This window comes from Zeugodacus cucurbitae, chromosome 2 (genome assembly GCF_028554725.1).
Source record: "Zeugodacus cucurbitae isolate PBARC_wt_2022May chromosome 2, idZeuCucr1.2, whole genome shotgun sequence".
Classification (NCBI taxonomy): Eukaryota; Metazoa; Arthropoda; class Insecta; order Diptera; family Tephritidae; genus Zeugodacus; species Zeugodacus cucurbitae.
In genome coordinates, this window is record NC_071667.1 from 15,446,075 (window position 1) to 15,473,019 (window position 26,945).

General features: G+C 33.3%; 2 protein-coding genes across 4 annotated transcripts in view; one reads left to right on the forward strand and one right to left on the reverse strand.

The window, feature by feature from the left end:
* LOC128924111 (uncharacterized) overlaps nucleotides 1-26,945 on the forward strand; it is a 521,511-nt gene that overhangs the window by 414,668 nt on the left and 79,898 nt on the right. The gene's annotated exons all lie outside the window — the stretch shown is intronic.
* The window catches only part of LOC105219933 (uncharacterized), a 120,844-nt gene that overhangs the window by 30,745 nt on the left and 63,154 nt on the right, over nucleotides 1-26,945 (reverse strand). For all 3 annotated transcript variants that reach the window (XM_054235873.1, XM_054235874.1, XM_054235872.1), the window contains exon 9: nucleotides 8,388-8,577. In XM_054235873.1, coding sequence (XP_054091848.1) covers nucleotides 8,388-8,577 — 190 coding nt within the window. The remainder of the gene's footprint in view (nucleotides 1-8,387; nucleotides 8,578-26,945) is intronic.

Below are 26,945 nucleotides of genomic sequence, written 5' to 3' on the forward strand. Positions count from 1 at the left end.
TATAAAACCTATTATGCATAAGATATGAATGTCCTATGCCTATATCATTTTTTCAAAATGCATTGAAACGAAAGTTGTGTATCAGACAACCGTACTTAAGCCATTAGTATTCTTTACTGATGAACTCTTTCCAAAGAAATGCGATTTTTGAGTTGTTAAGCATTGTGTCTTTAGACCATATTTGGTTATCATCGAATTAAAGTAGAGTATATGAGGATATAATGCCATAAGGTTACATCAATCTGAACTCACACTCTATCATTTTCAGTGATGCCCTATTCACTTTTCCAATCACGACAGTCATTCTAGTGTAGTAGTCTCATCTATTCTTTAGTCGAAAACTTGGTTTACGGAGAGCATTTATATACATATTAAAACAAAAATATCGGCTTGACTAGCATTCAGTTGTATAACTAAGATTCTTTGAATAGAGACTGGTTTTGTTTCGATTCTAACTCCTTACTCAGGCTTTAAACTACTAATAAATCACACTCCCACTTCAATTATACTAATAGCTAATACAATGACGCATATAATACTTGCATTTCATAAAATCTTACGAGTATACATATGTGTCACCATTTAGCTAGCTGCCAGTAACTGGCTGATTTATTGAGATTATGACCTTAGGAGACATTTATTTTAATGCAGCTTACGACAATTTCGGAACTTATTTTAAATTGCAAGGGAATCTATGAAGCGATCCAACGACTTCACACAAGTCAACACAATAATAGCGTATATGGTTAACCAATGGCAGTTAATAAATCACAGTGAAATTTTTTTATTGCTTATGTTGTTGTTGCTGCGGCAGGTTTTTGAGGATCCGTAAGCAATTTGTTAAATGATTTCTAAACATATATAAACGATATGTTCGTATCATATGCACAGACAATTTAGCTGTAGATTATCTTTTGTGAGCAGTATCAATGTTAGGTTAAAGAGGGTGTCTCTTTGGAAGCTACAGCGTTTTTCTGAAACAAAAAAGGATATGTGCTGAATATTTATAATTTTTTGACAGGCAGCAACTTTCTAATCGCGTTTTTCTCTAAGTAAGAAAGAAAAGAGATAAAGTAATCTATGCGGAAAAAACCAAATAGGATGATCTTCATAAAGTCGTAAAAATTTAAAAATAAGAAAGATTTCGTAAACATTCTAAGTTAAAAAAGCCAAAATATTATCTTATTCAATAATTTACTCAGTTATTTCAATTAAAAGTTTATTCCTCTAAAAGCATACCCTATATTTATCATGTACATATATGTATATCTGTATATATATTATATATCGTATGCCTACATATGTATGTATCTAAGAAAATGTAAGATGGTGCAAAAACAAAAGTTTTGTATGTGTAAGTATGTATGTATACATTTGTAGACAACAATAAATCCCTTGTGACACTTATACAAAAGCCTGTTACATGTGGTATACCCGGATGTGTGGCATAATGCGCCTAAAATCTTATGCTATGTTTTTATACTTTCGCAACAAAAGTTGCTAAGAGAGTATTATAGTTTTGTTCACATAACGGTTGTTTGTAACACCTAAAACTAAAAGAGTGAGATATAGAGTCATATATACCAAAGTGATCAGGGTGACGAGTAGATTTGAAATCCGGATGTCTGTCTGTCCGTCTGTCCGTCTGTGCAAGCTGTAACTTGAGTAAAAATTAAGATATCTTGACGAAACTTGGCACAGATATTCCTTGGGACCGTGAGAAGGTTGCTTTCGAAAATGGGCTGAATAGCACCATTGGCACGCCCACACAATGGCGAAATCCAAAAACACATAAAGTGTCATAACTCAAAGTGCCATAAATGAAGTTATAAAAGTAAAATTTGGAATAAAGGATCACACTAGGAAGGGGCATATTTGGATGTATTTTTTGGGGGAAGTGGACGTAGCCCCGCTCACAAATATGTTATTTGTATTTAACTCGCAAACCAATAAAGCTATATAAACCAAACTTTCTGCAGTCGGTTCTTTTACGTACCCCACCACACACCATGAAAATAGTAGAAATCGGATATTAACCACGCCCACCTCCCATACAAAGGTTAGGTTGAAAATGACCTAAAGTGGTATAACTCCCTAACGAAAAACGTCAGAAATATTAAATTTTACAGAAGAAATAGCAGAAGGAAGCTGTACTCACATTTTTTTACAAAATAAAAAATGGGCTTGGCATCGCCCACTTATAGGTCAAAAACCATATCTCAGGACCTACTCGACAGATGTCTATGAAATTCGGTATATAATATTTTATTGACACCCTGATAACACGGATAAAATGGGCGAAATCGGTTCACAACCACGACTACATCCCTTATAACTCAATTTTGAATTCCATCTTATTCCTTCACTTTATAATATAAACATAAGGAACCAATGAATATAGCGGAATAAAACTTTACACAAATAGTGCATATCATCTCTGGCTTCACTTGTGAAAAAATTGTCGAAAATGGACCATAACTTTTCAAGGCCCCAGATATCGAACATGTTGAACTCAGCGCCTAAGGATAAATTTTAACCGAAAATATGGGTAAATCTCCCAGATAATTTAATGTAATTCAGAGGAAATTTTAAAAGTGTGTCTCTGTTCCAAAAATTATTAAAATCGGGTTATGACATGTCCTAGCTCCCACATATCTAATTATAGGTTTTTCAATAATATCTTCTCCTAGCTCCCATATATGTACTTAATTATAGGTTTTTCAAAAATACGGTGGGCTTTATTCCGCATATATGTGTTGGTTAATATGTGAGATATTTTAGCCAAATTAATTGAGTGTATAGTCTAGGATATAGTGTACCTTGCTGGTGAAAATGAATGAAATCGGTTCAGGAATTACCTCAGCCCTCATATACTATATATGACGATTTTCGTTATTCTATTAAACTTTATGCCGAATTTATGGGTTAATTTGTATGTTATCTTAATAAAACTTCTTCAATAAATTGCGAGAGTATAAAATGTTCGGTTGCACCCGAACTTAGCCTTTCCTTACTTGCTTTATTTATCTATGTACATATTTGTAATATATGGGTTTAAGAATATGTAAGAAGCTAACACATTAGCTGTGTGTTTAGGGCAATTTAAGGCCCGAGTGACTGTCTTTTGAGGTCTTTGGGGTGAAAATGACATGAACTCTATGGAGTAGATAACTCACAATAAAAAAATTCGCGCAAAAGTATTTTCGTGTTCTAGCTTAAACATGTTTACAATTACAGCTGTAAAATGCTATAGGAGAGAATTTTACAGGTAATGTGAAGTTTCGAACTCAAAAAAACAACAAGAAATAAAGCTTAATAAGCAAGGCACAAATTTCGAATAAATTGTTTATTAAGTTTTTTAATTTTCATATTTATTTCACAGAAATATATTCACCCAAAAATTTAAAATACTTGAAATTGTAAAATTTTTGTATTTTTCACTCTTTACGCCCCTAAAAGCTCTCGGACCGGAAAATCCTTCCTTAATTAATATTATTTTGCTGATGTGCTCATGTGTACAAATGCTTACAATAAGTGTATGTAGACAATATAAAATATTCAGACACTAATCCCGTATGTAGCCGGAAATAATTTTGCATTTCAAACTGGAATTTAATTAATTTAATTTGCATTGCCTACATATATGTATCTCAAGTATGAACACATGTGTGCACTGAACAAAAAACAATGATGCGTGTAAGTACACACAACGCCCCTATGTTTGAAAAGCTAAACAAATAAAGCCAAATTCCATGGTAATCATATGCGCACCCACACACACACCGCCATATAATGAAGTGGGTAAACATTCCCTCAAAACACAACAAAATATGGTTGATATGGTTTTAAAGTACAAAAAAACCAGATTGACGTGCACATATAACTTATTTACCCAGTAAACGTTTTGGAAGTATGTGAAGGTGATTCAATGGTGTTCTTGTAGAGAAATCCAAACCTAAGTTATTAAAATTAAATCATTTTGTGGAAAGCTTTGTGTTAGAAGGCTTAAAAACAGCTAAACTTCTCCATATAGTTTCGACTATAATGCCACTTTCGACAGCACAGAAATGTCTTAATTGTGTTTGCATTTCATATCGGGAAGTTCCTAAAATACTCGCTATACTATTCCATGAGTAGTTAAGAGATAGTAAAAGGGTATTTCTTGAGATTATCATTCAAGTTACCACCAACCTGCGGAACGTAGAAACCGCTGGTGTCATATGGAGGTTACAAGTCAAGAAATGGTTATTCATGGAAATCGATTCTTTGTTTGTAACGACAATTTGGTGTGAGAAGCTTCTAGAAATATCCAGAATCAGATATTTGTAATACTCGTATATACCCTTATATTGTCTACTATAATTGATCCTAATTAATTGCCTTAATCTCGAAAACTAAATTGAGTTTGGAAAAGAAATGCTAAAAACTGATTATTTATGAAAAAATATGATCGCTTTTGTAAGCCCTTCGTACGACTCTATTAAAATTATACAGATTACGTTGGTTTGATGGGCACAAATATGACTTTCTATGGATGTCTCCATATATATATTTATATATTTTCAATTTCTTAAAAAAAAATTCTGTGCTCCTTCTTCCAGAGAGTCTACACACACATAGATCTATATATTCATGGCAATATTTTGCGCTGGTATGGCAGTTTGAGTCGCTAGCTCTGACCGCCAACAACGGCGGCCGTTGAGACAGCAGCCTGAATAACCAAACCGCAATTGCGCGGAAGTAACGAACGAGCGTTAAGCAGCTTCATCTTCTTAGAGCATGAAATAACGAAACGAAAATTCAGCAAATAAATGAAGACCGCTGGCGGCAACATTAGCGCTAGTCGCCGCATCGAATATGTATGTGTGCCCGTTTTCTTTGTTTGATTTCGGCACGCTTGTTAAAATTAATTTGTTGATATTCGTTTATGCTGGCCCTGCAGGCAAATTTCAAACTTCAAACTTCGAAATTAGTTTTAAACCAAATTTCCTCATTTGTGTGTGAAGTGGTGCAAAGATTTTCTGGTGCAATACTAAATTCTCTAAAGAAAGAATGGCGGTGAAATAAAAACTTTATAAATTTGAAACAATAAACAATACAATTTGATTAAGTAGAGATCAAGCGTTAGTTTGGAATATAAATGTAAGATATTTATTAGAAAAGTATGTGAATGGAAATTGTTATGATTTGAAGTTGATACTTTTGGTGTAACATACAAGAATATATTTGAGCAATGGCAATTAGAAAAGTAAGTGCATATTTTAGTTTACTTGTAAAGGATCCTTAAGGATTGTGCCATATGGTAATAGATCAGTGATTGTTAGGAATTAATTTAATGATCTTAGCAGAAATGTTAGATATACAGTGGAACTTCCGTAACTCGAACTTCTATAACTCGAAGATCTCCATAACTCGAACACTTGAATTTGCATTAGCGTTTAGAAGCCAAATTTCATACAAATTGCCTTCCCTAACTCGAATTTCTATAACTCGAAGTTCTCCAAAACTCGAACTCTTGAAGAGGCAATAGAAGGCAACTTTCATACAAATTTCCTTCCATAAATCGAACTTTGGTCAGGGCAGAATACAAAATTTAAAATTTTACTATCGAGGCAGAATTTTAAATGAGTTATGGAGGCAAACAAAAAGTATAATATTAAATCATCTAACAAAGGCATGGAATATAGACGTCAAGAGCCAATAATAGCAAACTGCAATAAACAAAATTACAGAATACATGTTTCAACGTAGATACATAAAACTTTATGCGAAGTAAATAAATAAAACAGCGTATTAATCTATATTTTACAGCTTTTTGAAAATTTATATGTTTTAATGAAAATTCTATAACTTGAAGTCTCTCTAACTCGAAATTTTTTTGTGGATTATAGTGATTCGAGTTAGAGAAGTTCCACTGTATTTGTAAACTGAACTGAGGAACTGAATTTTTTTCCCTTCACGAAGCTTAATCTAACGTTAATTTATGATCACACTCTTGATCCTTAAAGAATCAATGAATCGAAGTTATACTCATAGAATATATAAAGAAGTTCTTTGTCGCAGAGTTGCATTGCATGTAGAAAAATGTGATTTTTATTGATCAATTAGCTCTTGTGCGAAAAGGCTATAACGAAGAGCTCTTATCAAATCATTTATATGCTCATTGCACACATTTAAAATAAACAATTGCATTAGTTTATTTGCTTTCCACTTAAAAAATACGCATTATAACATTAATTTCTTGCATGAAAAACTCGATTGAACTTATTTCATATACTCAGGGGCGAACGCAGGGGGGGGGGGGGATTTTGGGGTGTTAAAACAATCAAAGTAATTGAATTTTTAAATAATAGAATTTAATTCTACATAGTCATTTGAAGAATTGTAATTTGTTGTTTTCAAAGCAATCTTTCTGCCGACAATGTATGAATATGTAAAATAAATGAATACATTAGTCACTAACAGCGTTGCCGTTTTGATACATTTGTATCTTTTTTGATACTTTTTTTTCTAAATTTTGTGATTTGATAATTTTTTCGTTCACAAACGGCCTATTTTGATACTTTTCTGCTGATAGAATTTAATTTTTTGAAACTATGAAAAAACAAACCTATTGTATCTGGATAGTATTAAAAAGTTGTGGGAATGTAGGCCAATTAAAAAACCCAGAAAAATATAAACTGGACAGAGACATTTTTTTAACTTGCTTCAAAGTAATGAGTTTGCCTTATAACTCTGTGGCTGCTGAACTGGATTTTTTTAGATTTAAGGGGAATTGTGAGTCGAAAATGGACTTCTTTTGAAAATTAGTTCTTAACTGAAAAGTCACCAATAAGGTTTCTATTATTTTTTTAGAGTTTATTGTTAATCATAACACAGGAAAACTAAAAACTCATTTATTATGACTTTCAGTTTTCGTTCCATGAGCAAACTGTTGTGAAATAAATTTAAATTAAAAAAAAATTATGCTATTTGCAAAAAAATACTTGAGTGTCTTAACTTAACCGCTGATGTAGAAGATCCCGATGATTTCGTTGCTGAATTTAGAATGTGGAAAAGGTTAAAAATCTTTTCTTCAGATTATATTCTCTAACTAAAATTTTGAATATATTTTCAGGAACTGGTTAAATCAAACAAAGAGATCCAAAACTTTTTTAGACGCGTTGAATTGTTGCGATGCAAAAATTTTCAAAACAGTGCATCGTTTTTTAAAGATTGAAGCAACAATCCCTATATCTGTCGCTTCAAGTGAACGCTCGTTTTCCTCACTTCGCAGACTTAAAACATATTTAAGAAATAAAACTGGAGAAACACGCCAGAACGGAATGGCTCTCTTGAATATCCATAGAGATATAGACGTGACGGAGGAAGAGATTTAAACACCCCCCCCCCCCCCCCCCCCCAAATTTTTTTCCTGCGTTCGCCACTGCATATACTCGTATATCATGTGCACTCAATTATTAAGTTTTATCACTATTTTCTACAGGGCAATTGTATCATTATTGTATATGCGCGCATTGTTTGCCCTGCCACTGGTATTTCCATAGAAATGCCGCACGCTTTTGTCTCTGTCTGAATGCCGTTTGTCCTTCCGCTACTACTGCGATATAAACTTTGTCAGTAGGGCAAATAGGAACGTTTGTTTATTTCTACACATTCGCATGCGGCATATAAACTTATATAGAAGCATACCATAGATACATATATTATTCCATAGCATCATATATGTATATGTATTTATAGTTGTATATACATATAGCTTATGTATTGATATTAGCTCCTCCAGTGGTAGCGCTGGCGAGCGCATTGTTTTCGACCGCTTTGGTAAAGACATTAAAATAAATCTTTACATTATACACACACACGCATACATATGTGCGCGTGTATAGCAGTAGCTAAGAGGCAAACAAACTAATACACACATATCTACATACTATAGAAGTTAACGAGCCCGATACACTCAAGTATCGCTTTTATTGATTTCCAAGAGTAAATTAAGTGACATTGCAAATTACGAGTATTTTTGCAATATTCATGGCGACATATTTAGTGGTGTGACCATATAAAGTACCAATCAAATAAATAAATAAAAAAAATGGCATGAGGCATTATAAGGTGAGATATGTGGGAAGTATAACGTGAAAGTTCAGAACTGTGGCATGTTAACGTCAGTGACTGTTATTTAGTTTTGACGGAAATTAATAGTTTTTTTCGAATTAATATTAAATATTTAGCAGCCAAGTTTTGGTGTTTGCAAGTTTTTCGTAAATTATCAGTAAATTTTTGTGAACTTTTCATATTCTGTTTTGTGCACAAAATAATAAATTTTATATAAGTCAGTAAAAAAATCTTACAAAGAACAATTTAATTACAATAAATTCACTCACATTGGCATGCGGTCCCGTGGCGCTGTTATGCCCAAAGACATACATATAATTGCGACGATTAACATCAGCATGAAATAAACCGGTCTGCATTAGAGGTCCTACCACGCGTGCATCCGAGAGTATATCGAGTACAACATCACGATGTTCCGAATTAGTGCCCTTCGTGGGATTGTTATACATATCCTCGTATCTGTAATAATATTATATTATATAAATAAATGTAAACAAGTAAGGAAAGACTAAGTTCGGGTGCAACCGAACATTTTATACTCTCGCAATTTATTGAAGAAATTTTAATAAGATAACACCCAAAATTTACCTATAAATTCGGCACAAAGTTTAATAGAATAACGAAAATCGTCCTATATAGTGTATGAGGGCTGAGGTAATTCCTGAACCGATTTCATTCATTTTTACCAGCTAGGTACGCTAAATCCAAAACTATACACGCACTTAATTTCGCAAAGATATGGTATCTCACATATTAACCAATACATATATGTAGATTAAAGCCCACCGTATTTTTGAAAAACATATAATTAGGTACATGGGAGCTAGGAGATGTTATTATCCGATTTTAATAATTTTTGGAACAGAGACACACTATTAGAAGAAAACAATTTCCTCTGAATTACATTAAATTATCTAAGAGATTTAACAAACTTTTCGGTTAAAATTTACCCTTAGGCGCTGAGTTCAACATGTCCGATATCTAGGGTCTTGAAAAGTTATAGTCCGTTTTCGACAATTTTTTCTCAAGAGAAGCTAGAGGTGATATGTACTATTTGTGTAAAGTTTAATTCCGCTATCTTCATTGGTTCCTTATGTATACATTATAAAGTGAAGGAATCAGATGGAATTCAAAATTGAGTTACATGGGAAGTTGTCGTGGTTATCAACCGATTTCATCCATTTTTCACATGTGTCATCAGAGTGTCAAGAAAGTATTATATGCCGAATTTTATTGAAATCGGTCGAGTAGTTCCTGAGATATGGTTTTTGACCCATAAGTGGGAGATGCCACGCCCATTTTTCATTTTGTAAAAAAATCTGAGTGCAGCTTCCTTCTGCTATTTCTTATGTAAAATTTAGTGTTTCGGACGTTTTTCGTTAATGAGTTAACCCACTTTTAGTCATTTTCAACCTAACCTTTGTATGGGAGGTGGGCGTGGTTATTATCCGATTTCTTTAATTTTTGGACTGTATAAGGAAATGGCTGAAAAACACGACTGCAGAAAGTTTGGTTTATATAGCTTTATTGGTTTGCGAGTTATATACAAAAAACCTATTTGAGGGCGGGGTCACGCCAAAAAAATTACATCCAAATCTGCCCCTCCCTAATACGATCCTATGCTCCAAATTTAATTTTCATAACTTTATTTATGGCTTAGTTATGACACTTTATAAGTTTTTCGTTTTCGCCATTTTTTGGGCGTGGCAATGGTCCGATCTTGCCCATTTTCGAAAGCAACCTCCTCAGGGTGCCAAGGAATACGTGTTCCAAGTTTCGTTAAGATATCTAAATTTTTACTCAAGTTATCCGTTGCACGGACAGACGGACGGACGGACAGACAGACATTCGGATTTTGACTCGTCTCGTCACCCTGATCATTTTGATATATATAACCCTATATCTAACTCGTTTAGTTTTATGACTTACAAACAACCGTTAGGTGAACAAAACTATAATACTCTCTTTAGCAACTTTTGTTGCGAGAGTATTAAAAAGGTGTTCTAAAAATAAGTTTAATAATACTAAAGTTATATTTCTCTATGTACATACGTATTTTGGGAACGACAGATATGTTACTTAATCTACCAATGTTTGCACAAAATCCTTCACTGGATGAAAAAATGTATAAGCAGTCAATGAAAATCGACATAGATGCAAAAAAAAACTCCCTAACTTCGCCGGAAGAGTAATAAAATTTTAACAAAATAATTATGATATTATCTTGGAAGTTTCAAGACCGGAGCATTATCATGTAGACACCAATGTGGTAACCGATATCCAGGGCATAGTGGGATTATGGAGATGGCGAACCCGATTCCACAATCTATGACGATGGAACAGATTTTCCATTACCCGTTCCATGAAGAAATTCCAAATCCGGGGGCCGAGCTATTCAAATACAGCGGCGAAGAACTGATTAGGTGCATGCATCAGCTGCTTTGCAGAATATGACCGGAAGAAAGCATGCCTGACGATTGGAATCTCAGTGTGCTCTGCCCAATCCATAAAAGAAAAATCGGAAGCAACAACCGCGCCGTTAGTCCTGCTTTTTCCCGCCCGGATAAGGAAGCGAGGCGAATGGGTCTGGAGGTGAACGAGGAAAAGACGAAATATCTCCTGTCATCAAACAAACAATCAGCGCATTCGCGTCATGGCTTCCACGTCACTGTTGACAGTCATAACTTCAAAGTCGTAGATAATTTCGTCTACTTTGGAACCAGCACCAACCAACACCAACAATGTCCAGCCTCGAAATCCAGCGCAGTATCTCTCTTGCCTACAGGTACTACTTTGGACTGAGTAGGCAATTGAAAAGTAAAGTCCGCTCTCGACGAACCAAAATTAAACTCTACAAGTCGCTTATTATTCCTGTCTTGATTTATGGTGCAGAACAGTGGACGATGTGAACATCAAATGAGACGACACTAGGAGTTTTCGAGAGGAAAATTTTGCCCAAGATTTATGGTTCTTAGAACATTGGCAACTGCGAATACCGCAGACGATGGAATGATGAGCTGTCCGAGTTATATGACGACATTGACATAGTTCAGCGAATAAAAAACAGCGGCTACGCTGTATAGGTCATGTTGTCAGCTCTGAAAGTTTTCGATGCAGTACCCGCCAGAGGAAGCCGAGGAAGGGGAAGGCCTCCACTCCGTTGGAGGTACGGTTTCCACGCCAATCACATCCATACATATCTTGAAGAAATAATTACTGTTATTGTTTCTGGTTGTAAGTTCGAATGGTAATCTATCCTATCCTATCTAAGGAGAGCCAAATTTTGCAACAGAATGTGTAAATGTTTACATTTCACCTAAATGAAAGACTTAATTTTTTCGTGGTAATGCCAAACTGGGCTTTTTCTTCTATACTCGTATACAATGGATAATATAAATAATACTTCCGTAAAACCATTGACAAAGTGAATATATAAAAATATTCAATTTAATCATTTGCGCTGGTTTATTAAATAACTAACACATTTTGAGACACGAGAGAAATTGTGCCAAAATATAGACATGATTTCACATTGAATGTATTAATTTACACATATTCTATTTCCATTGAAATTTATATACATATACATAAATCACATGTAGAAATCACAGCACGTTTTTGCACAAAAAAGTCAATAACAACCAGTAACTAAATGCTTGATGTCACTTTTGGCATTTCGCTATTGTAAACGCAAAATTTGCTGCATGTTTGAACTTACGCCCGCCCGTGGCTACGAATAATGATATTGGCGTGGCTGAAAATCAGCGAACACAAACAGTGATATGCTTAGTTAATATTCTTGTTGTTTTTCAACATGTATAGCATCCTTTACAATTCGCTCAGCTAGAGTTGTTGAGTTGGTGGTTTAACCTGAAACCTTTTGTCATAAAATGCAAATTATCCTATGTTTTCTGGTTGTAGAGGCGGTCTTTAGCGAAGAACCACAGTGCTAGTGACATTTCAGTGGGCAGATCAAAAACATAACATGAAATGTTGGTTAACGCTAGCATCGATACAACATCCTTACATCTCACTACGCACACATATTTTTCGCTGCCATACCAATATGTGATCATATACAAATATGTATGTTCATGCATATGTAGTTTCCATAATTAGTTTCAGAAAACAAATCAAAACAAAAATATATTTTTGGCTTTCTTTTGTGCATGCTAACATATCAAATAGTATTTATTAATCACGATGTCATGGCGATGACATGTGAAAACTGCTAGACTATTGTAATTGTTAGCGCAAATACAGACAGCTTAGTTTGTACTACAGCTTATTATTTTGAATTTGTATAGCCTACTGTATTAATTATAAAATCGTTCATGTTGTTTTCTAATGATTTCATTGGCTATATTTACAGACACATATGCTGCGGGGCGTATACGTAACATTTAGTTCTCATTAAAATTGTGTGATATATTGAGAAAATGAAGTTAATGGTAAATTATTATTCAATAACTTTTCAACAGGATAATTTCAAATTGTGAGCGAAGTTGGTCGTAAACTTTACCGTTAAAATAAATATTGAAATATATCATGAATTTACAAAGAAAACCTCTATTTAAAAATTATTAATTAATTAATTTCGTTCTCTCAGCACATATAAAAATTGATATACAGTGACAGACAATCGTTTAAACGCAGCCTTATTTTTCATTTTGCTTCATTCTCTCTCTTTTATCAATGAATTAAAACAAATTCTATGTTATATTAATTGCTAGGCTAACGGGAGTTTGTTTGTAATGCTAAACCCTAGGTTCGTTGTTGTTGTTATTTTTATTAAATGTTTTTAATAATATGATAAACAAGTGAGGAAAGGCTAAGTTCGGGTGCAACCGAACATTTTATACTCTCGCAATTTATTGAAGAAATTTTATTAAGATAACATACAATTTAACCAATAGATTCAGCATCGAGTTTAATAGAATAACAAAAATCGTCATATATAGTTTATGAGGGCTGAGGTAATTCCTGAACCGATGTCATTCATTTTCACCAGACAGGTACACTATATCCTATACGCCCAATTAATTTGGCTAAAATATCTCACCAATCAATACATATATGCGGAATAAAACCCACCGTATTTTTGAAAAACCTATTATTAGGTATATGGGAGCTAGGAGAAGATATTTTTGAAAAACCTATAATTAGATATATGCGAGCTAGGATATGTTATGATCCGATTATAATAATTTTTGGAACAGAGACACACTTTTAAAAGAAAACATTTTCCTCTGAATTACATTAATTATCTGAGAAATTTGCCCATATTTTCGGTTAAAATTTATCCTTAGGCCCTGAGTTCAACATGTTCGATATCTGGGGCCTTGAAAACTTAGAGTCCGTTTTCGACAATTTTTTCACAAGTGAAGCCAGTGATGATATGCACTATTTGTGTAAAGTTTTATTCCTCTATCTTCATTGGTTCCTTATGTTAATATTATAAAGTGAAGGAATAAGAAGGAATTCAAAATTGAGTTATAAAGAATGTTGTCGTGGTTGTAAACCGATTTCGCCCATTTTTTATCCGTGTTATCAGGGTGTCAAGAAAATATTATATACTGAATTTCATTGAAATCTGTTGAGTAGTTCCTGAGATATGGGTTTTGACCCATAAGTGGGCGATGCCACGCCCATTTTCAATTTTGTAAAAAAATCTGAGTGCAGCTTCCTTCTGCTATTTCTTCTGTAAAATTTAATGTTTCCGACGTTTTTCTTCAGTGAGTTAACCCACTTTTAGTAATTTTCAACCCAACCTTTGTATGGGAGGTGGGCGTGGTTATTATCCGATTTCAACTGTTCTCATGGTATGTGGTGGTGTACGTAAGAGAACCGAATGCAAAAAGTTTGGTTTATATAGCTTTATTGGTTTGCGAGTTAAATACAAATAACAGATTTGTGGGCGGGGCTACGCCCACTTCCCCAAAAAAAAATACATCCAAATATGCCCTTTCCTAGTGCGATCCTTTATTCCAAATTTTACTTTTATAACTTCATTTATGGCTGAGTTATGACACTTTATGTGTTTTTGGTTTTCGCCATTTTGTGGGTGTGGCAATGGTGCGATTCCACCCATTTTCGAAAGCAACCCTCTCAATATTTGTGCCAAGTTTCGTCAAGATATCTTAATTTTTACTCAAGTTACAGCTTGCACAGACGGACAGACAGACAGACGGACAGACATCCGGATTTCAAATCTACTCGTCACCCTGATCACTTTGGTATGTTTGACTCTATGTCTCACTCTTTTAGTTTTAGGTGTTACAAACAACCGTTATGTGAACAAAATTATAATACACTCTTAGCAACTTTTGTTGCGAGAGTATAAAAAAAGAGGTAGACATTCGTTTAAATGCACATTGGTAAAAAAGGCGAAACTGGATTGCTTCGTTAATTAAATAATTGGTATATTTAAGTGAATTAAAGAGTAAAATTGTTTTATCATTATATACATACTTAAGATTATATCACGATTTCAGAGGGCAAATTTCTCTGTGACTCAAAAAGCTCAAATCAATATTTACGGTAAGTAAGGTTATTGAAATCTGGAGATCGGGCACAAAATTGAAAGATCAGATGCAGTCGTGAGCCATTTTTTTTAATGTAAAAATTTTGGCGTGAAATGTCCAACGGAGGGCAATGTAAAACTTAGTATTCGCTAGATAAATCAAGTTAAAAATTAAACCACTAAAGAATATTTGCACTGCACAAAAAATAAAAGATAATTAGGGTTTTCCACTGACAACCAGGCATATTGCTCACATTTTACATAACAGAAATTAGTTAAAATGGAAGAAACCGGTGTGCAAGCCTCGTTGATGCCTCATCACAAACAAGTGCACTTAGACTTCACCCGAAAACCCATGCAGTGAACAACTGAGATGGATGATTTTGTGTTTTCCGATGAAAAAATATAAAATTTAGATGGTCCAGACTCTTAAAGTTGTTGCTGACACGATTTGTCAAAAATAAACTTTGGTGGTGGCAGCCTCATGGTTTGGGAAGCATTTTAATCGAGAGGTAAAGCAAAATTACGCTTTGTGTCGCCGAAAATGGATTCAAAATATACACTGAAATGTTGGACCATGCTCTCTTTTAATTCGTCTGAATGACAAAATGGATGAACATACCTTTTTTTAACAGAAAAATGCTTTCATTCACGTTTCTAAGGAGTCTTCAAAATGGTTTGAGGAGCGCAATATCGCACTTATAAAGTGCCCAGCGTGCAGATTAGAATTCAGTGGAGAACATTTGGAGGAACATATCGCGCAAAATCTATGAGCAAAAAGTCCAAGGACACCTTTATTTGACTGTATAAGAGCTCAAATTGGACTTTAAAGAAACTTGAGAAGATTTTGATCATTCGAAACTGAAACATTTAGTGAACTTGATGCCAAATCGTGTTTTTGAAGTTATTAATAAAAATACAACATCAATTAATTATTGAAAATTTAATAAATATGAAAATATGAGATATTTAGTTGATGCGTTTAAACGAATGTCTACCTCTTTTTATCATATTATTAAAAAAATTGCATTAAAAATAACAACAAAAAAGAACCTAGGATTTTGCACTACGAACAAACTCCCGTTAGCCTAGCAATTAATGTAACATAGAATTTTAGATAATTAGATAAAAAAGAAAGATAAGATAGAAAGAATGAAGCAAAATGAATAATTGTCACTGTATGTATTAATAAATATATAAAACAATTTTAATTATGATAATAAATCATATGTTATGAGGTTAATAATGCAAAATGATGAATGTATTCATCAGTGAATTGCATGTCGTTTAATTTCAATAGAAATATATAGATACAAATATTATTTCAGTTTTTACAATATTGAAACTGAAAAATGATACGAAACAAGCCGCCAGTTTCTTCAATCCCTGGTATAGTAAATCATAAAATATGTATACTCGTATAAATATATTTGATTTCTTTCAGTAGATACATTGGTTGGCGCAACCAACACAATAGCTTACACTAAATAATTAATCATTTGTAATGTTTTAACAGGTCAGACCTTGTAAGCGCATGAAATCATTTGCACTCTTGCAATTGCAAGCATTATATGGAATTTATATACACATAAATTCCTCAATAGCATTTTCATAATATTTTATATAATATTTGGATTTCTGAAAAATACTCGCTTTAAGTTAAAAATTTAAATCTCATATCTACGATATTCGCATTGTACTTTGAATTTACGGACTAAATTCTAGTTACTGTGGCTTTAAAGCTTTTATCTATACGACTTGTCTCCACTGAAGTCGGAATGCTAAAAATAATCCTTCCCCATATATTTGCCTATTTACATACCCTGGTGAGATTAAAATCCCCTTAGAGCAAATTAGAACTGTTAATGCAAGTCTTCCTCTGAATATATGTAAAATTTTGAGATACACATGTGTAGATATTTACTTAATATACATAAATATTTATATTTGCGTAGTTGTGCAGCCAAATCAAGTGTGTGTGAATCGTTGTCCATATAGAGAAATCGGAAAGAAATCAGTTGTTGCTGTCGAAACGAGTGACTGCCAGGATTCTTATAGTACGTAGTGGTGGACTAGATAAGTTCATTTTAATAAAAACGAAATGCACAGATTAGGATAATTACATAAAATATGTATATTGGAAATGACTAGCTTTGGGCAAGGGAATAACTTGTCAGTTGGACAGATTATAGTTCAATCGCTTAGGAGAGAGCAATTGTGTGTTTCTTTAAAGAAAAACAAGGAAATCATTTAAAAAAGTAAAATATATAATATAGATCTACAATTCAACTTCGCAAACCAATTCAACTTCGCACCAATGTAGGCTTGATCAACTTAAGCGAACTTAAACTAACTTTGTAGAAATATTTGGAATGAAATTGCACCTGAAATAATTGAAATTCTTTGTAGCATTAATAAAAAAAATTCGCTTTTCCCTGTATAAGTCCAAATCTGTTTGCTTGTGAACTAGTCCAAATAGCTTGTACTACCCCACACTTCAATGAACACATGTAATTCCACAGGTTTTGCATTTTTCATGCCAGCAATGAGCTGTCGCACAAGAAATTGCCTTAGCTTCTAACTGAGTGCAATTATTTGTATATGTATTTGTATCAGCATGTGTCTGACATTCTTGCTTATTTCCTCTGCAACTCCAGTGGGATCTTCGAAGTCCTTCGAATCTCATACAAATGTAATGCTAAGTCGCCTGAGTGTTGGCTCACATGTTGAGCTCTGATGTTTGTTTGTACATTCGTGCGTTACAAGTTGTTATGCAAACACAAACGCACATATAGATACCCACTTACAAATGCAGCAACAATTGATGCAGTCAGTGCACAACACATACACACGCACACGCAGCTGTATTTGTGATTACTAAAATGCTTATTTTCATTCCTTACGTGCATGTTTATGCTGTACGTATGTGTGACTGTGTGCTGGCATTGAAGTAGCATTTATTTTCTTCCTGCCACAATCGGCTTCAACCCCCTTTAGTCACATAAATTTCCGCAGTCAAAATCCTTTCCCTTAAGTGCGGAAATCTTCAAAAAGTCATAAGTACAAACGGAAATCAAATGTTATGCATGTTGTGTCGCCACACATGAGTTGCTGCTGCCGTCAGTGTGCGCTGCAACACATTTATCTTAAAATTTTATTCGTTGTAAAATTTTATGTTTTCGTAACGTCATTTTACAGGCGTCAAGTTGCCATGCACGGCGCTCAAGTCATTCGCTTTATATTATCTTTACACGTGCACCAACCAACCTTTGACAGTGACGTCAAATAAATTTGGCAACTCAAATGTTGTGAAACCCTTTTGGTAACAACAAAATATGCATTAAAACATACAAACCATTTACTTGCTTTTCCAACCACTTCCACTTTATGTGGTAGCGTCAAGCTTGCGCGTCCGTCGGACAGTGCGTATAAGTAATTTGAAATTTATATGCAAACACTTTGTCGTAATTGATATTTAAATTGATTTATAATATAAGTTTTATCTGTCACTCCGTTACGTGATTACAAGTTAAACAGCACATATATGTATATATAATATATAATTTATATATATATATTAATGTATGTATGTGCATGCGTATATTTTCAGTGAAATTAAATTTGCATTTTTCTTGACATATGTACATACTTATGTGTGTTCAGCTCTGACATAATGTCAAAAGTGTCACATTCGTTTTCTGGCTCGATTTCCTGTTGTTGTTTTTTTAACAACGCTACTTTTATATGACTTCTGACATTGACTTTAATGGCGTCTTCAATAAATGATAACACTTTGACTTTAGTAACTTGACTTCGCGTTGTTGATGAATTATAACTGATGTGTGTAATTGAATAAATAATATGTAGAGAGGCGTTAAATTCCAGCATGTTAAAGTACATGCTCAAAGCAGTATACACATTTATGTGTAATGTATATATGTAAGAACTATAAATATATATATGTAAAGAATAAGTTAAACCCCAACACGCTTTCAACGGATCATATTTTCGAACAACAATACAAAATACAAATCGTCATAAAGTCAACTAGTAGTTTAAGTTAATCAACAAGGCCACTTTTCAGACAAATATTGCATGCACACAATGCAACCAGCTTGCGGACAGCAAATTGCTAACCAACTACAGACATGTAGGCAGCAAAAGCAACAAATAAATGGCCACAAAAACAATAAAAAATGTGTGCATGTAAATGTTTGCTTTAGAAACAACAGCTTAAAACAAACATCAGACACATAGTAGGTTGACTCAGATAAATGCAATGCACACATTGTTTTATTTTTTATTTTATTTTTTTTTGTAGCATAATCAAAGCTTTTGTTTTTTTTTTCTTTTTGTTTTAAAATGAAAGCTATTGTGGCTGCACATGACTACATTATGTGGGTATTTTCATAATGTTTCTGTTAGTTATACATATGGTTGTGTGTATGCATGTGTGAAGCCTTTATCTATATTCCACTATGGGCACAGAAATGCAATTAAATAGTATTTTTCTTAATCCTATTTTAATTAAAAATATTTGTTTTTTATGAATGCGATTAAGGCGTTTCTTCATTTCATAAAATTAAGTTATTATTCACAAAAGTATGATGCTTTATCAAGTAGCATTCACACATTGAAATCAAGAAAACAAATTTTGTAGTTTGTTTGTACATTTGTTATTTAATCTCTTTGTAATTGAATTGTAAGATTCACTAACCAAAAATAATTGCTTTTGAATTGATTTAACTTAGATAAATTCTTCCTTGTCATTAAATTTCTGTAATTCATTAATTTTCTATTATAATCTTTCCAGCCAACATAGCAACAAAGCAATGTTTAAAACACGAAACTGTCGACATGAGTATAATTTACGACTTCATTAGTGGTAAGTCCAATCTCTGTTTATTTCTGCATTAAATAAAATGAAAATTCTTTCTTCGAAAAATGTTTACAAGTTAACCTTAAAAATGGAAAACCAACAAATATATTACTATAACGAACCAAGTAAAATTAATATAAAATTTTCGTTTCACAGAATTTGAGTATTTAAAAAATATAAAACCTCGATTTCACATAAATACCCTCATTTATCACTAAAACACATATATAAAATGCTTGTGTATGCGTTAAAAAAATCCTGATTTTTCCGCGCCATGTAATATATATTATTCAACGAAGACAGCAATCCGCGTTAGCACGAGGGTAATACTTTTTCCAATTTAATCCCTATTGTTATTACGTAAAATAAAATTTTATTCCTTTCCATTACATTTTCTCCCATCTCTATTGTAATCTGTTTCATTCATTCAAGAATGAGAATAAATGAATGTGTGCAAGTTTTTTCATTACTGTTTCCACTGTTAATTACTGCTGACAATTCGTTTTTATTATTTTTTAACTCGCTGATTTATCTCGCATTTTCACTCTCTATGCTTATATATCATTAAACTGCAATTAAATTAATTATATTTCTTGTAGTGACAATGGCGCTGACCAAAAGAGCAAACCGCTGACCGAAAAAAATAAAGAGTATACCCTTTTAGCAAGAAAATTGAAACTATTGTGAATGGTATATAAATAAGTTTAATACAGATGAGCTAAAATGTTATGTATACGCACTGTTGACTATAAGCCTAAGTAGATTCATAATTACAAGCTTTGAATATTGGACTTTCTGTCCACCTTTTTACTTGTTGTCTTTGAATGCAGTTGAAAGGTATTAAAATCGCCTGTGACTAAAAACTAATAATTGTTTTAGAAGTTTTATTTTCTTACTTAAAAAGTGTTTGTGAGTGTGATTTTAGCTTAGTTTTTAAAATGGAATTTCTAATGAACGAAAATCTTATCAAGATAATATTACTATTGACTATGACTATAAAGCTAACTACTAGAAATTTTCTAAAAGAGTTCTAATTTAATATTCTAAAATGTAGAGCAAAGCTTAAAATAATTATATACATATACTTACATATATACATATATCTATCTATGCATGCTGAGATAGAAAAAAAGTATTTATTAAATAAACACAATAATGGAAAAGAAAAGGAAACTAGACGACAATATTATAATAACGACAAGCTAACCACAAGACAAACAGCGGACTGACCAGCCGGTCAGTAATACTTTCATAATGTTAATATTCCCTGTAGGAATTTCACAATTTGTGATACTATCGAGCTGGGAAATTTAAATTCAACTAATTAATGATAGTTGTACACAGTATTATAGTTTGATCGCTTATTATCGTTTTTACATAGACAAATTAATTGATCAATTAATATTTTGATTCAGAAGCCCCTTTTTGCCCTTTCCACTGCCGGCTACTCGATAACCGATCAGCTGTTACACATTTTTGTTTTTGCTTTTTATAAGAGGTTGGTAAGTTTCATCAGCTGATTGCTATTTTTTTATTTATGTCCAGCAGCGACAAGTCGATTGAAATTCAATCAAAAACAAATAAGGAAGGGCTAAGTTCGGGTGTAACCGAACATTTTATACTCTCGCAATTTATTGATGTAATTTTATAAAGATAACACAATTCGACCCATATATTCGGTATAAAGTTCAATAGAATAACGAAAATCATCATAAATAGTATATGGGGACTGAGGAACGATTTCACTCGTTTTCACCACCAAGATACAATGTATCGAAGACTATACGCTCACTTAATTTAATATTACTTATAATTAGGTATATGGGATCTAGGGGAAGTTATGACCCGATTTTTACCATTACAGGTACAGAGAGAAACTGTTATAAGTAAAAATTCAGAGGGAATGAATTACATAAAAATATCTGAGGGATTTACCTATATTTTCGGTGAAAATTTACCCTTAGGCACTGAGTTCTTCATGTTCGATATCAGGGGCCTTGAAAAGTCATGGTTCGATTTTGACAATTTTTCCACAAGTGATGTCACTGCTCAAATACAGTATTTGTGTAATGTCTTATTCCGCTATCTTCATTTGTTCTTAATGTATATATGTATTATAAAGTGAACGAATCAAAAGAATTCAAAATTGAGTTATATGGGAAGTAGACGTAGTTGTGAACCGATTTCGCCCATATTCCACCCATGTCATCAGGGTGTCAAGAAAGTGTTATATACCGAATTTCATTGAAATCGGTCGAATAGTTCTTGAGATATGGTTTTGACCCATAAGTGGGCGACGCCACGCCCATTTTCCATTTTGTAAATAAATCTGAGTGCAACTTCCATCTGCCATTTTTTATGTGAAATTTAGTGTTTCTGACGTTTTTGGTTAGTGAGTTAACCCACTTTTAGTAATTTTCAACCCAATCTTTGTAAGGGAGGTGGGCGTGGTTATTATCCGATTTCTTTCATTTTTGGACTGTATAAGGGAATGGCTAAAATAAACGACTGCAGAAAGCTTGGCTTATATAGCTTTATTGGTTTGCGAGTCATATACAAAAAACCTATTTGGGGGCGGGGCCACGCCAACTTTTCCAAAAAAATTACATCCAAATGTGCCCCTCCTTAATGGGATCCTATGTTCCAAATTTCATTTTCATAACTTTATTTATGGCTTAGTTATGACACTGTATAGGTTTTCGGTTTCCGCCATTTTGTGGGCGTGGCAGTGGACCGATTTTGCCCATTTTCGAAAGCAACCTCCTCAGGGTGCCAAGGAACATGTGTTCCAAGGTTCATTAAGATATCTTAATTTTTACTCAAGTTATCGTTTGCACGGACAGACGGACAGACGGACAGACAGACAGACGGACAGAAGGACAGATGGACGGACAGACATCCGAATTTCAAATCCACTCGTCATCCTGATCATTTATGTATATATAGCCCCATATCTAACTCTTATATTTCTTGGTGACACAAACAACCGTTATGTGAACAAACCTATTATACTCTGTGCAACAGGTTGCGAGAGTATAATTATTGTAGATTTTTATTTTGTATGGTAAATCGATCTTAATCAGCGTTTTGGTCGAGCCGAGACTGGTTTATTGATAAATTTGTTCCTGTTTAAAAAGGCTATAAGGTTGCTATAGTTCAAGAGCGCAAATTTAACTCATCAGCTTTTCCTGCAGGGATTAAACGAGCCTGCTTTTGGCATTAAGTGTGCTGAGAGAGTTAACAACAATATGAGAGAATTACGACCGCCATTAACATTTTGTATTGTGTGGCGGGTCAGTTGCCAATTCTCTCTGAATGGGCGACCATTATGGCTATTGTAGTATTACTACCCAAAATGTACACACGCCTGTCAAATATATACACAAATTTATACGTATATTTCATAGCGTGTGTGTTGAGGAATCAAAATGTTTGGCTAGATTTTCATTAACATAATTCAAATAAAGTTTGCGAAAACTCCATAATCCGGTTTTCTATTTGTTTTATACGAGTATATACCGCAATACGTTACAAAAATTTTTACAGTTGTAGCATATTCCGGTGTATATAAAATTAGGAAATACTTTCAACATTAAAATTCCATTATTGAGGTCGTTTAACTCTAAAACAAACAATGGTTAAAACTGAAAATTAGGTTAATGAGCCACAGAGGGAGCTATCGAAAAACGACGAACGAGGGTGAATCAATACACCAAAGGCTTAATATTTACTGGGTTTCGGATTTTTAATTTGTGAAGTATTAGTACTCAGCCAAAGTTACTTTTACTTTTTTAAACTTTTTTAAATAAATTCCTATGTAGAAAATAAAAAAAAGTATGTCCTCAGTAAAAATCACACCAAACCATTTACCATTATTAAATTCTGCGAAAAACAGTGTTTTAGTAACTCACACTTACAAATGCATAGACGAATACGAGCATTGATTGAAATAACATATGCTCTTTTAATTTTTATTACATCAATTGCGCTGCAAACACGTTGTTAACACGGTCAAAATACCATCATATAACGTATGTGAACACAGATTTTGACAGCTTGCTTTCTACTTGCCTCTACTTCTGTTTGAAAAATGTTAGCAGCAATTTGTTCAGTGATTTTTATTTTCATATCTTTTTTGGCTTTTTCGCTTTTTCCAAAATGTGCGCCAATTTACTTCAAAAACTCTTGCTAAAACATTTGTAAATGGTATGTGTGAAGTAGCAGAGGTTTACAGCTGTCACTCCTGTCAGATGCACACATTTACACTTAGTTGAAAGGGCTGCACACAGGCTTCGTTACCTATCATATTTATTTTACCCATCACTCACTAAAATACAGCTTTGATACGGCTCAGTCAAACTCTCCTCCGCGTAACGCATAGCAAAATGCGCGACTTTATCCCCATGTGAATTTGTGCCCAAAAAAAATTCGCCGCAAATTTTTTGAAAAATAATGGACATATGTTTTCACTTTTCACTTGTAAAATAAATAAAAAAAAGCACACAGACAACATGTTTGCAATTATTTCGGCTTTCACGAATCTGCGGCTCGATATTTTTACATCATTTTCATGTCATTTAGAATAATTTCTCGTTTATTATTTTATGAAGCAATTGTTTGATGGGAAAATCTAAATTGAGCTGCTATATGAGAGTTGGATAGATGTTCGGCTTTCACGTTCAATCAGGCAAATTGTCAAAAAGCAAGAAAGTACAAATGTTTTCAAAAATTTTAATTTTTAATAATAATTTTTTTCGATTCTAAGCAAGCTAAGATCTGTCAGGAAGGTAATAAAGTGCATTTTAAGAAATTTCCTAAACCTTTAATGAAAGATATTGTGAATTTGGTCTCAGCTTTTATCGAATCTTCTGTGTAATAATATCTTATATCCAATGGACTAAATATATACAGACAATGTGTGTATGAATTGAAATAACTTTAATAAAACAAAATACTGAACCAATGATGTGGAAAGGTAAATATTCTTGAATAGCGTATACATATTACGAAACTTCTCACTGTATATTTAACCTATAAAGCTCTTGATATATTTGGTACTTGCAGGTATCAGAAAAGTTTTTCCATGAAACTACTCTGAAATATAACGAAATCAACCATGCGAGCAGCATACATTTCATCAGTTGCAAACAACAAAGTAACAACGAAAAGCTTCTTCGGCACTCTTGCAGATTGGAGTTTCCTAGGTCAGCACAGTCGCTGCCAACTGGATATGTAGAAACAAATTTTGAAGAACACTCGTTTCTCGGTAACTCTCTGAGTAGTGCTTGAGAATCGTTCCACTGGAACTCAAGTCACTTTAGACTCTGTTTGTCTGCATTTTAAACAAACTCATGTGAATATATTTAGAGTTTTATATTTATTTATTTACTTACATTGTTTCATTCACTCGCAGACATATGTACATAGTCTTAAAATCATTTTAATTTGCTTTTGTACCTGCAACTTTTATATACGAAATTAGCTGTCATGTTCAGAAGCACCTTTTGATAATTTGCCATACACATTTATTGTAGATGCGTCCACTTACGGACTGGTATTAAAGGGTTTTTAAGTCAACAGCTTGGAAGTGCCTTAATCAATCTATTGCACACTTTAGAGGTCCTAAGAACCTCCACTTCTTGATCGATAATTAACTGCTCTTCTTGCTGTGATTGCTTGGTTCACCTTATTCAGGCACATTGGGGTTTAATATCCCGTAATTATTGAGATTGTAGGAGAGCCTCAAATACAACGAGTAAAATAAATATTCCATCTTTTTCGTAATTTTGTTCCAAATATCATGAAACTGAAGTGTACTGCAAAAAGTGCGATAACAGTACAAAAAGTTCCAATTAAGTGAGGGCACATCCAAGCCAGTTGGAATTTATTAGATATAAAGACTGGGTTGGTGCTATTATATAGGTTAAAAGGAACTATTTATAGTTCTATTATGTGCTAATTAAGCCAAATGATCGATTGATTTTTCTTAAAAAAAAAAAATTCTTCGAACAGAGCTTAAGTACGAATTGTATGAAAATGAATGTATTACTTAGTACAGCTGCCCTACATATGTTGTTTTTATACTTCTAAACCACATCCCATATTTTCAGCTGTGCAAATATTTCATGTAACAGTTTTTGAATTTCGAAATTCGTCAATTTGACTTAACGCACTGTTAGCACTCAAAATCCCTGCTGGTGTTAAAAAGTTCTAAACCGAATGCAATTTCACTTTTTATCCTGAGCTCCGCTATTTTTCAACCATGTATCTAAAGCAGATTAAAAAAAGAAGCAAGCTAAAATGTATTTCGTAGCGTCTAAACGGCCAATGCCAACAACCAATCGCGGCGGCGTGTGTATCGCAATTCATGTTACTCATACGCCATGTCGTACACGTGTATAGCTCATAACGGTAGCGGCACAAAGAGTCAAAGCAGAGTTAAGTGAGCGTGCAAATACTGCTAAAAAATGTTCAAAGGCTACGGACGGAAAACCTGTTGAGTAGCACATAAATTTTGTAACGGAATCACAAGTACTGGTTGGGTGCTGACTGACACGAGCGATACTTGGATTGTTTGTGACAAGCTAACATGCCCGCAATCCACTGCTTTTTATGCTGCTATTCGAGATTTGTGTAGGTAGTAGTAAAAATGGAGTTGAGTAAGCGCCCGAAAACTTTTAAGAATATGATTTAGTGGGACGGGATGCGTTGCTTTTTCCACAAAGATATTTTAGTATGATTTTCATTCTAGGTTTCTGTTTAAATACTCAAAAAAAACACTTTGGCTCAAAGCACACTGGTTTAATATAAATTTATTTAGGATTATTGACAGATAACTTTGTATATGTTAGTGAAGTGAAAATCTTAAATAAATACTAAAATATGAAATAGTTATTTTGATACGAATAAACTTGAATAAATATTAATAAAATAAATCAAATACGTTGCAATATTAATTCGAAATTGTTGAAATAAGTTTTATAAATTTCTATCTATCTATTCTATTCTATCTATTTATTGTAGCATATCAGCAAACTTTGATAAGAAATAATAAATTTCAGTAAATATTTAGCAATTGAGCAGCAATCATCCAAATACAAGCACTCAAATTACCTTGAAGAATATCCGCACTTACAATATTTCTTGCAATAAATTTAAAGAAACTAATAACGAAAGTCGATATTTACTTTTATTAAATTCAAGTTTCGACATGTGCTAAAGCGCCACACTAAAAGCTTAAATGTATAGCGCACACATTGCGGTTTAGCATATTTAAACGTTTTATGAGCTTGAAAATCTCACTCACACTTACAACGCATTTACACATGTTTACAAGTTGAAAAGCAAGCACTCGTCCAATCACTCAACTGTGTGCGCACTTGTATGTATGTATGTCTGTATGTATGATGCATGGTGTCATTGAAA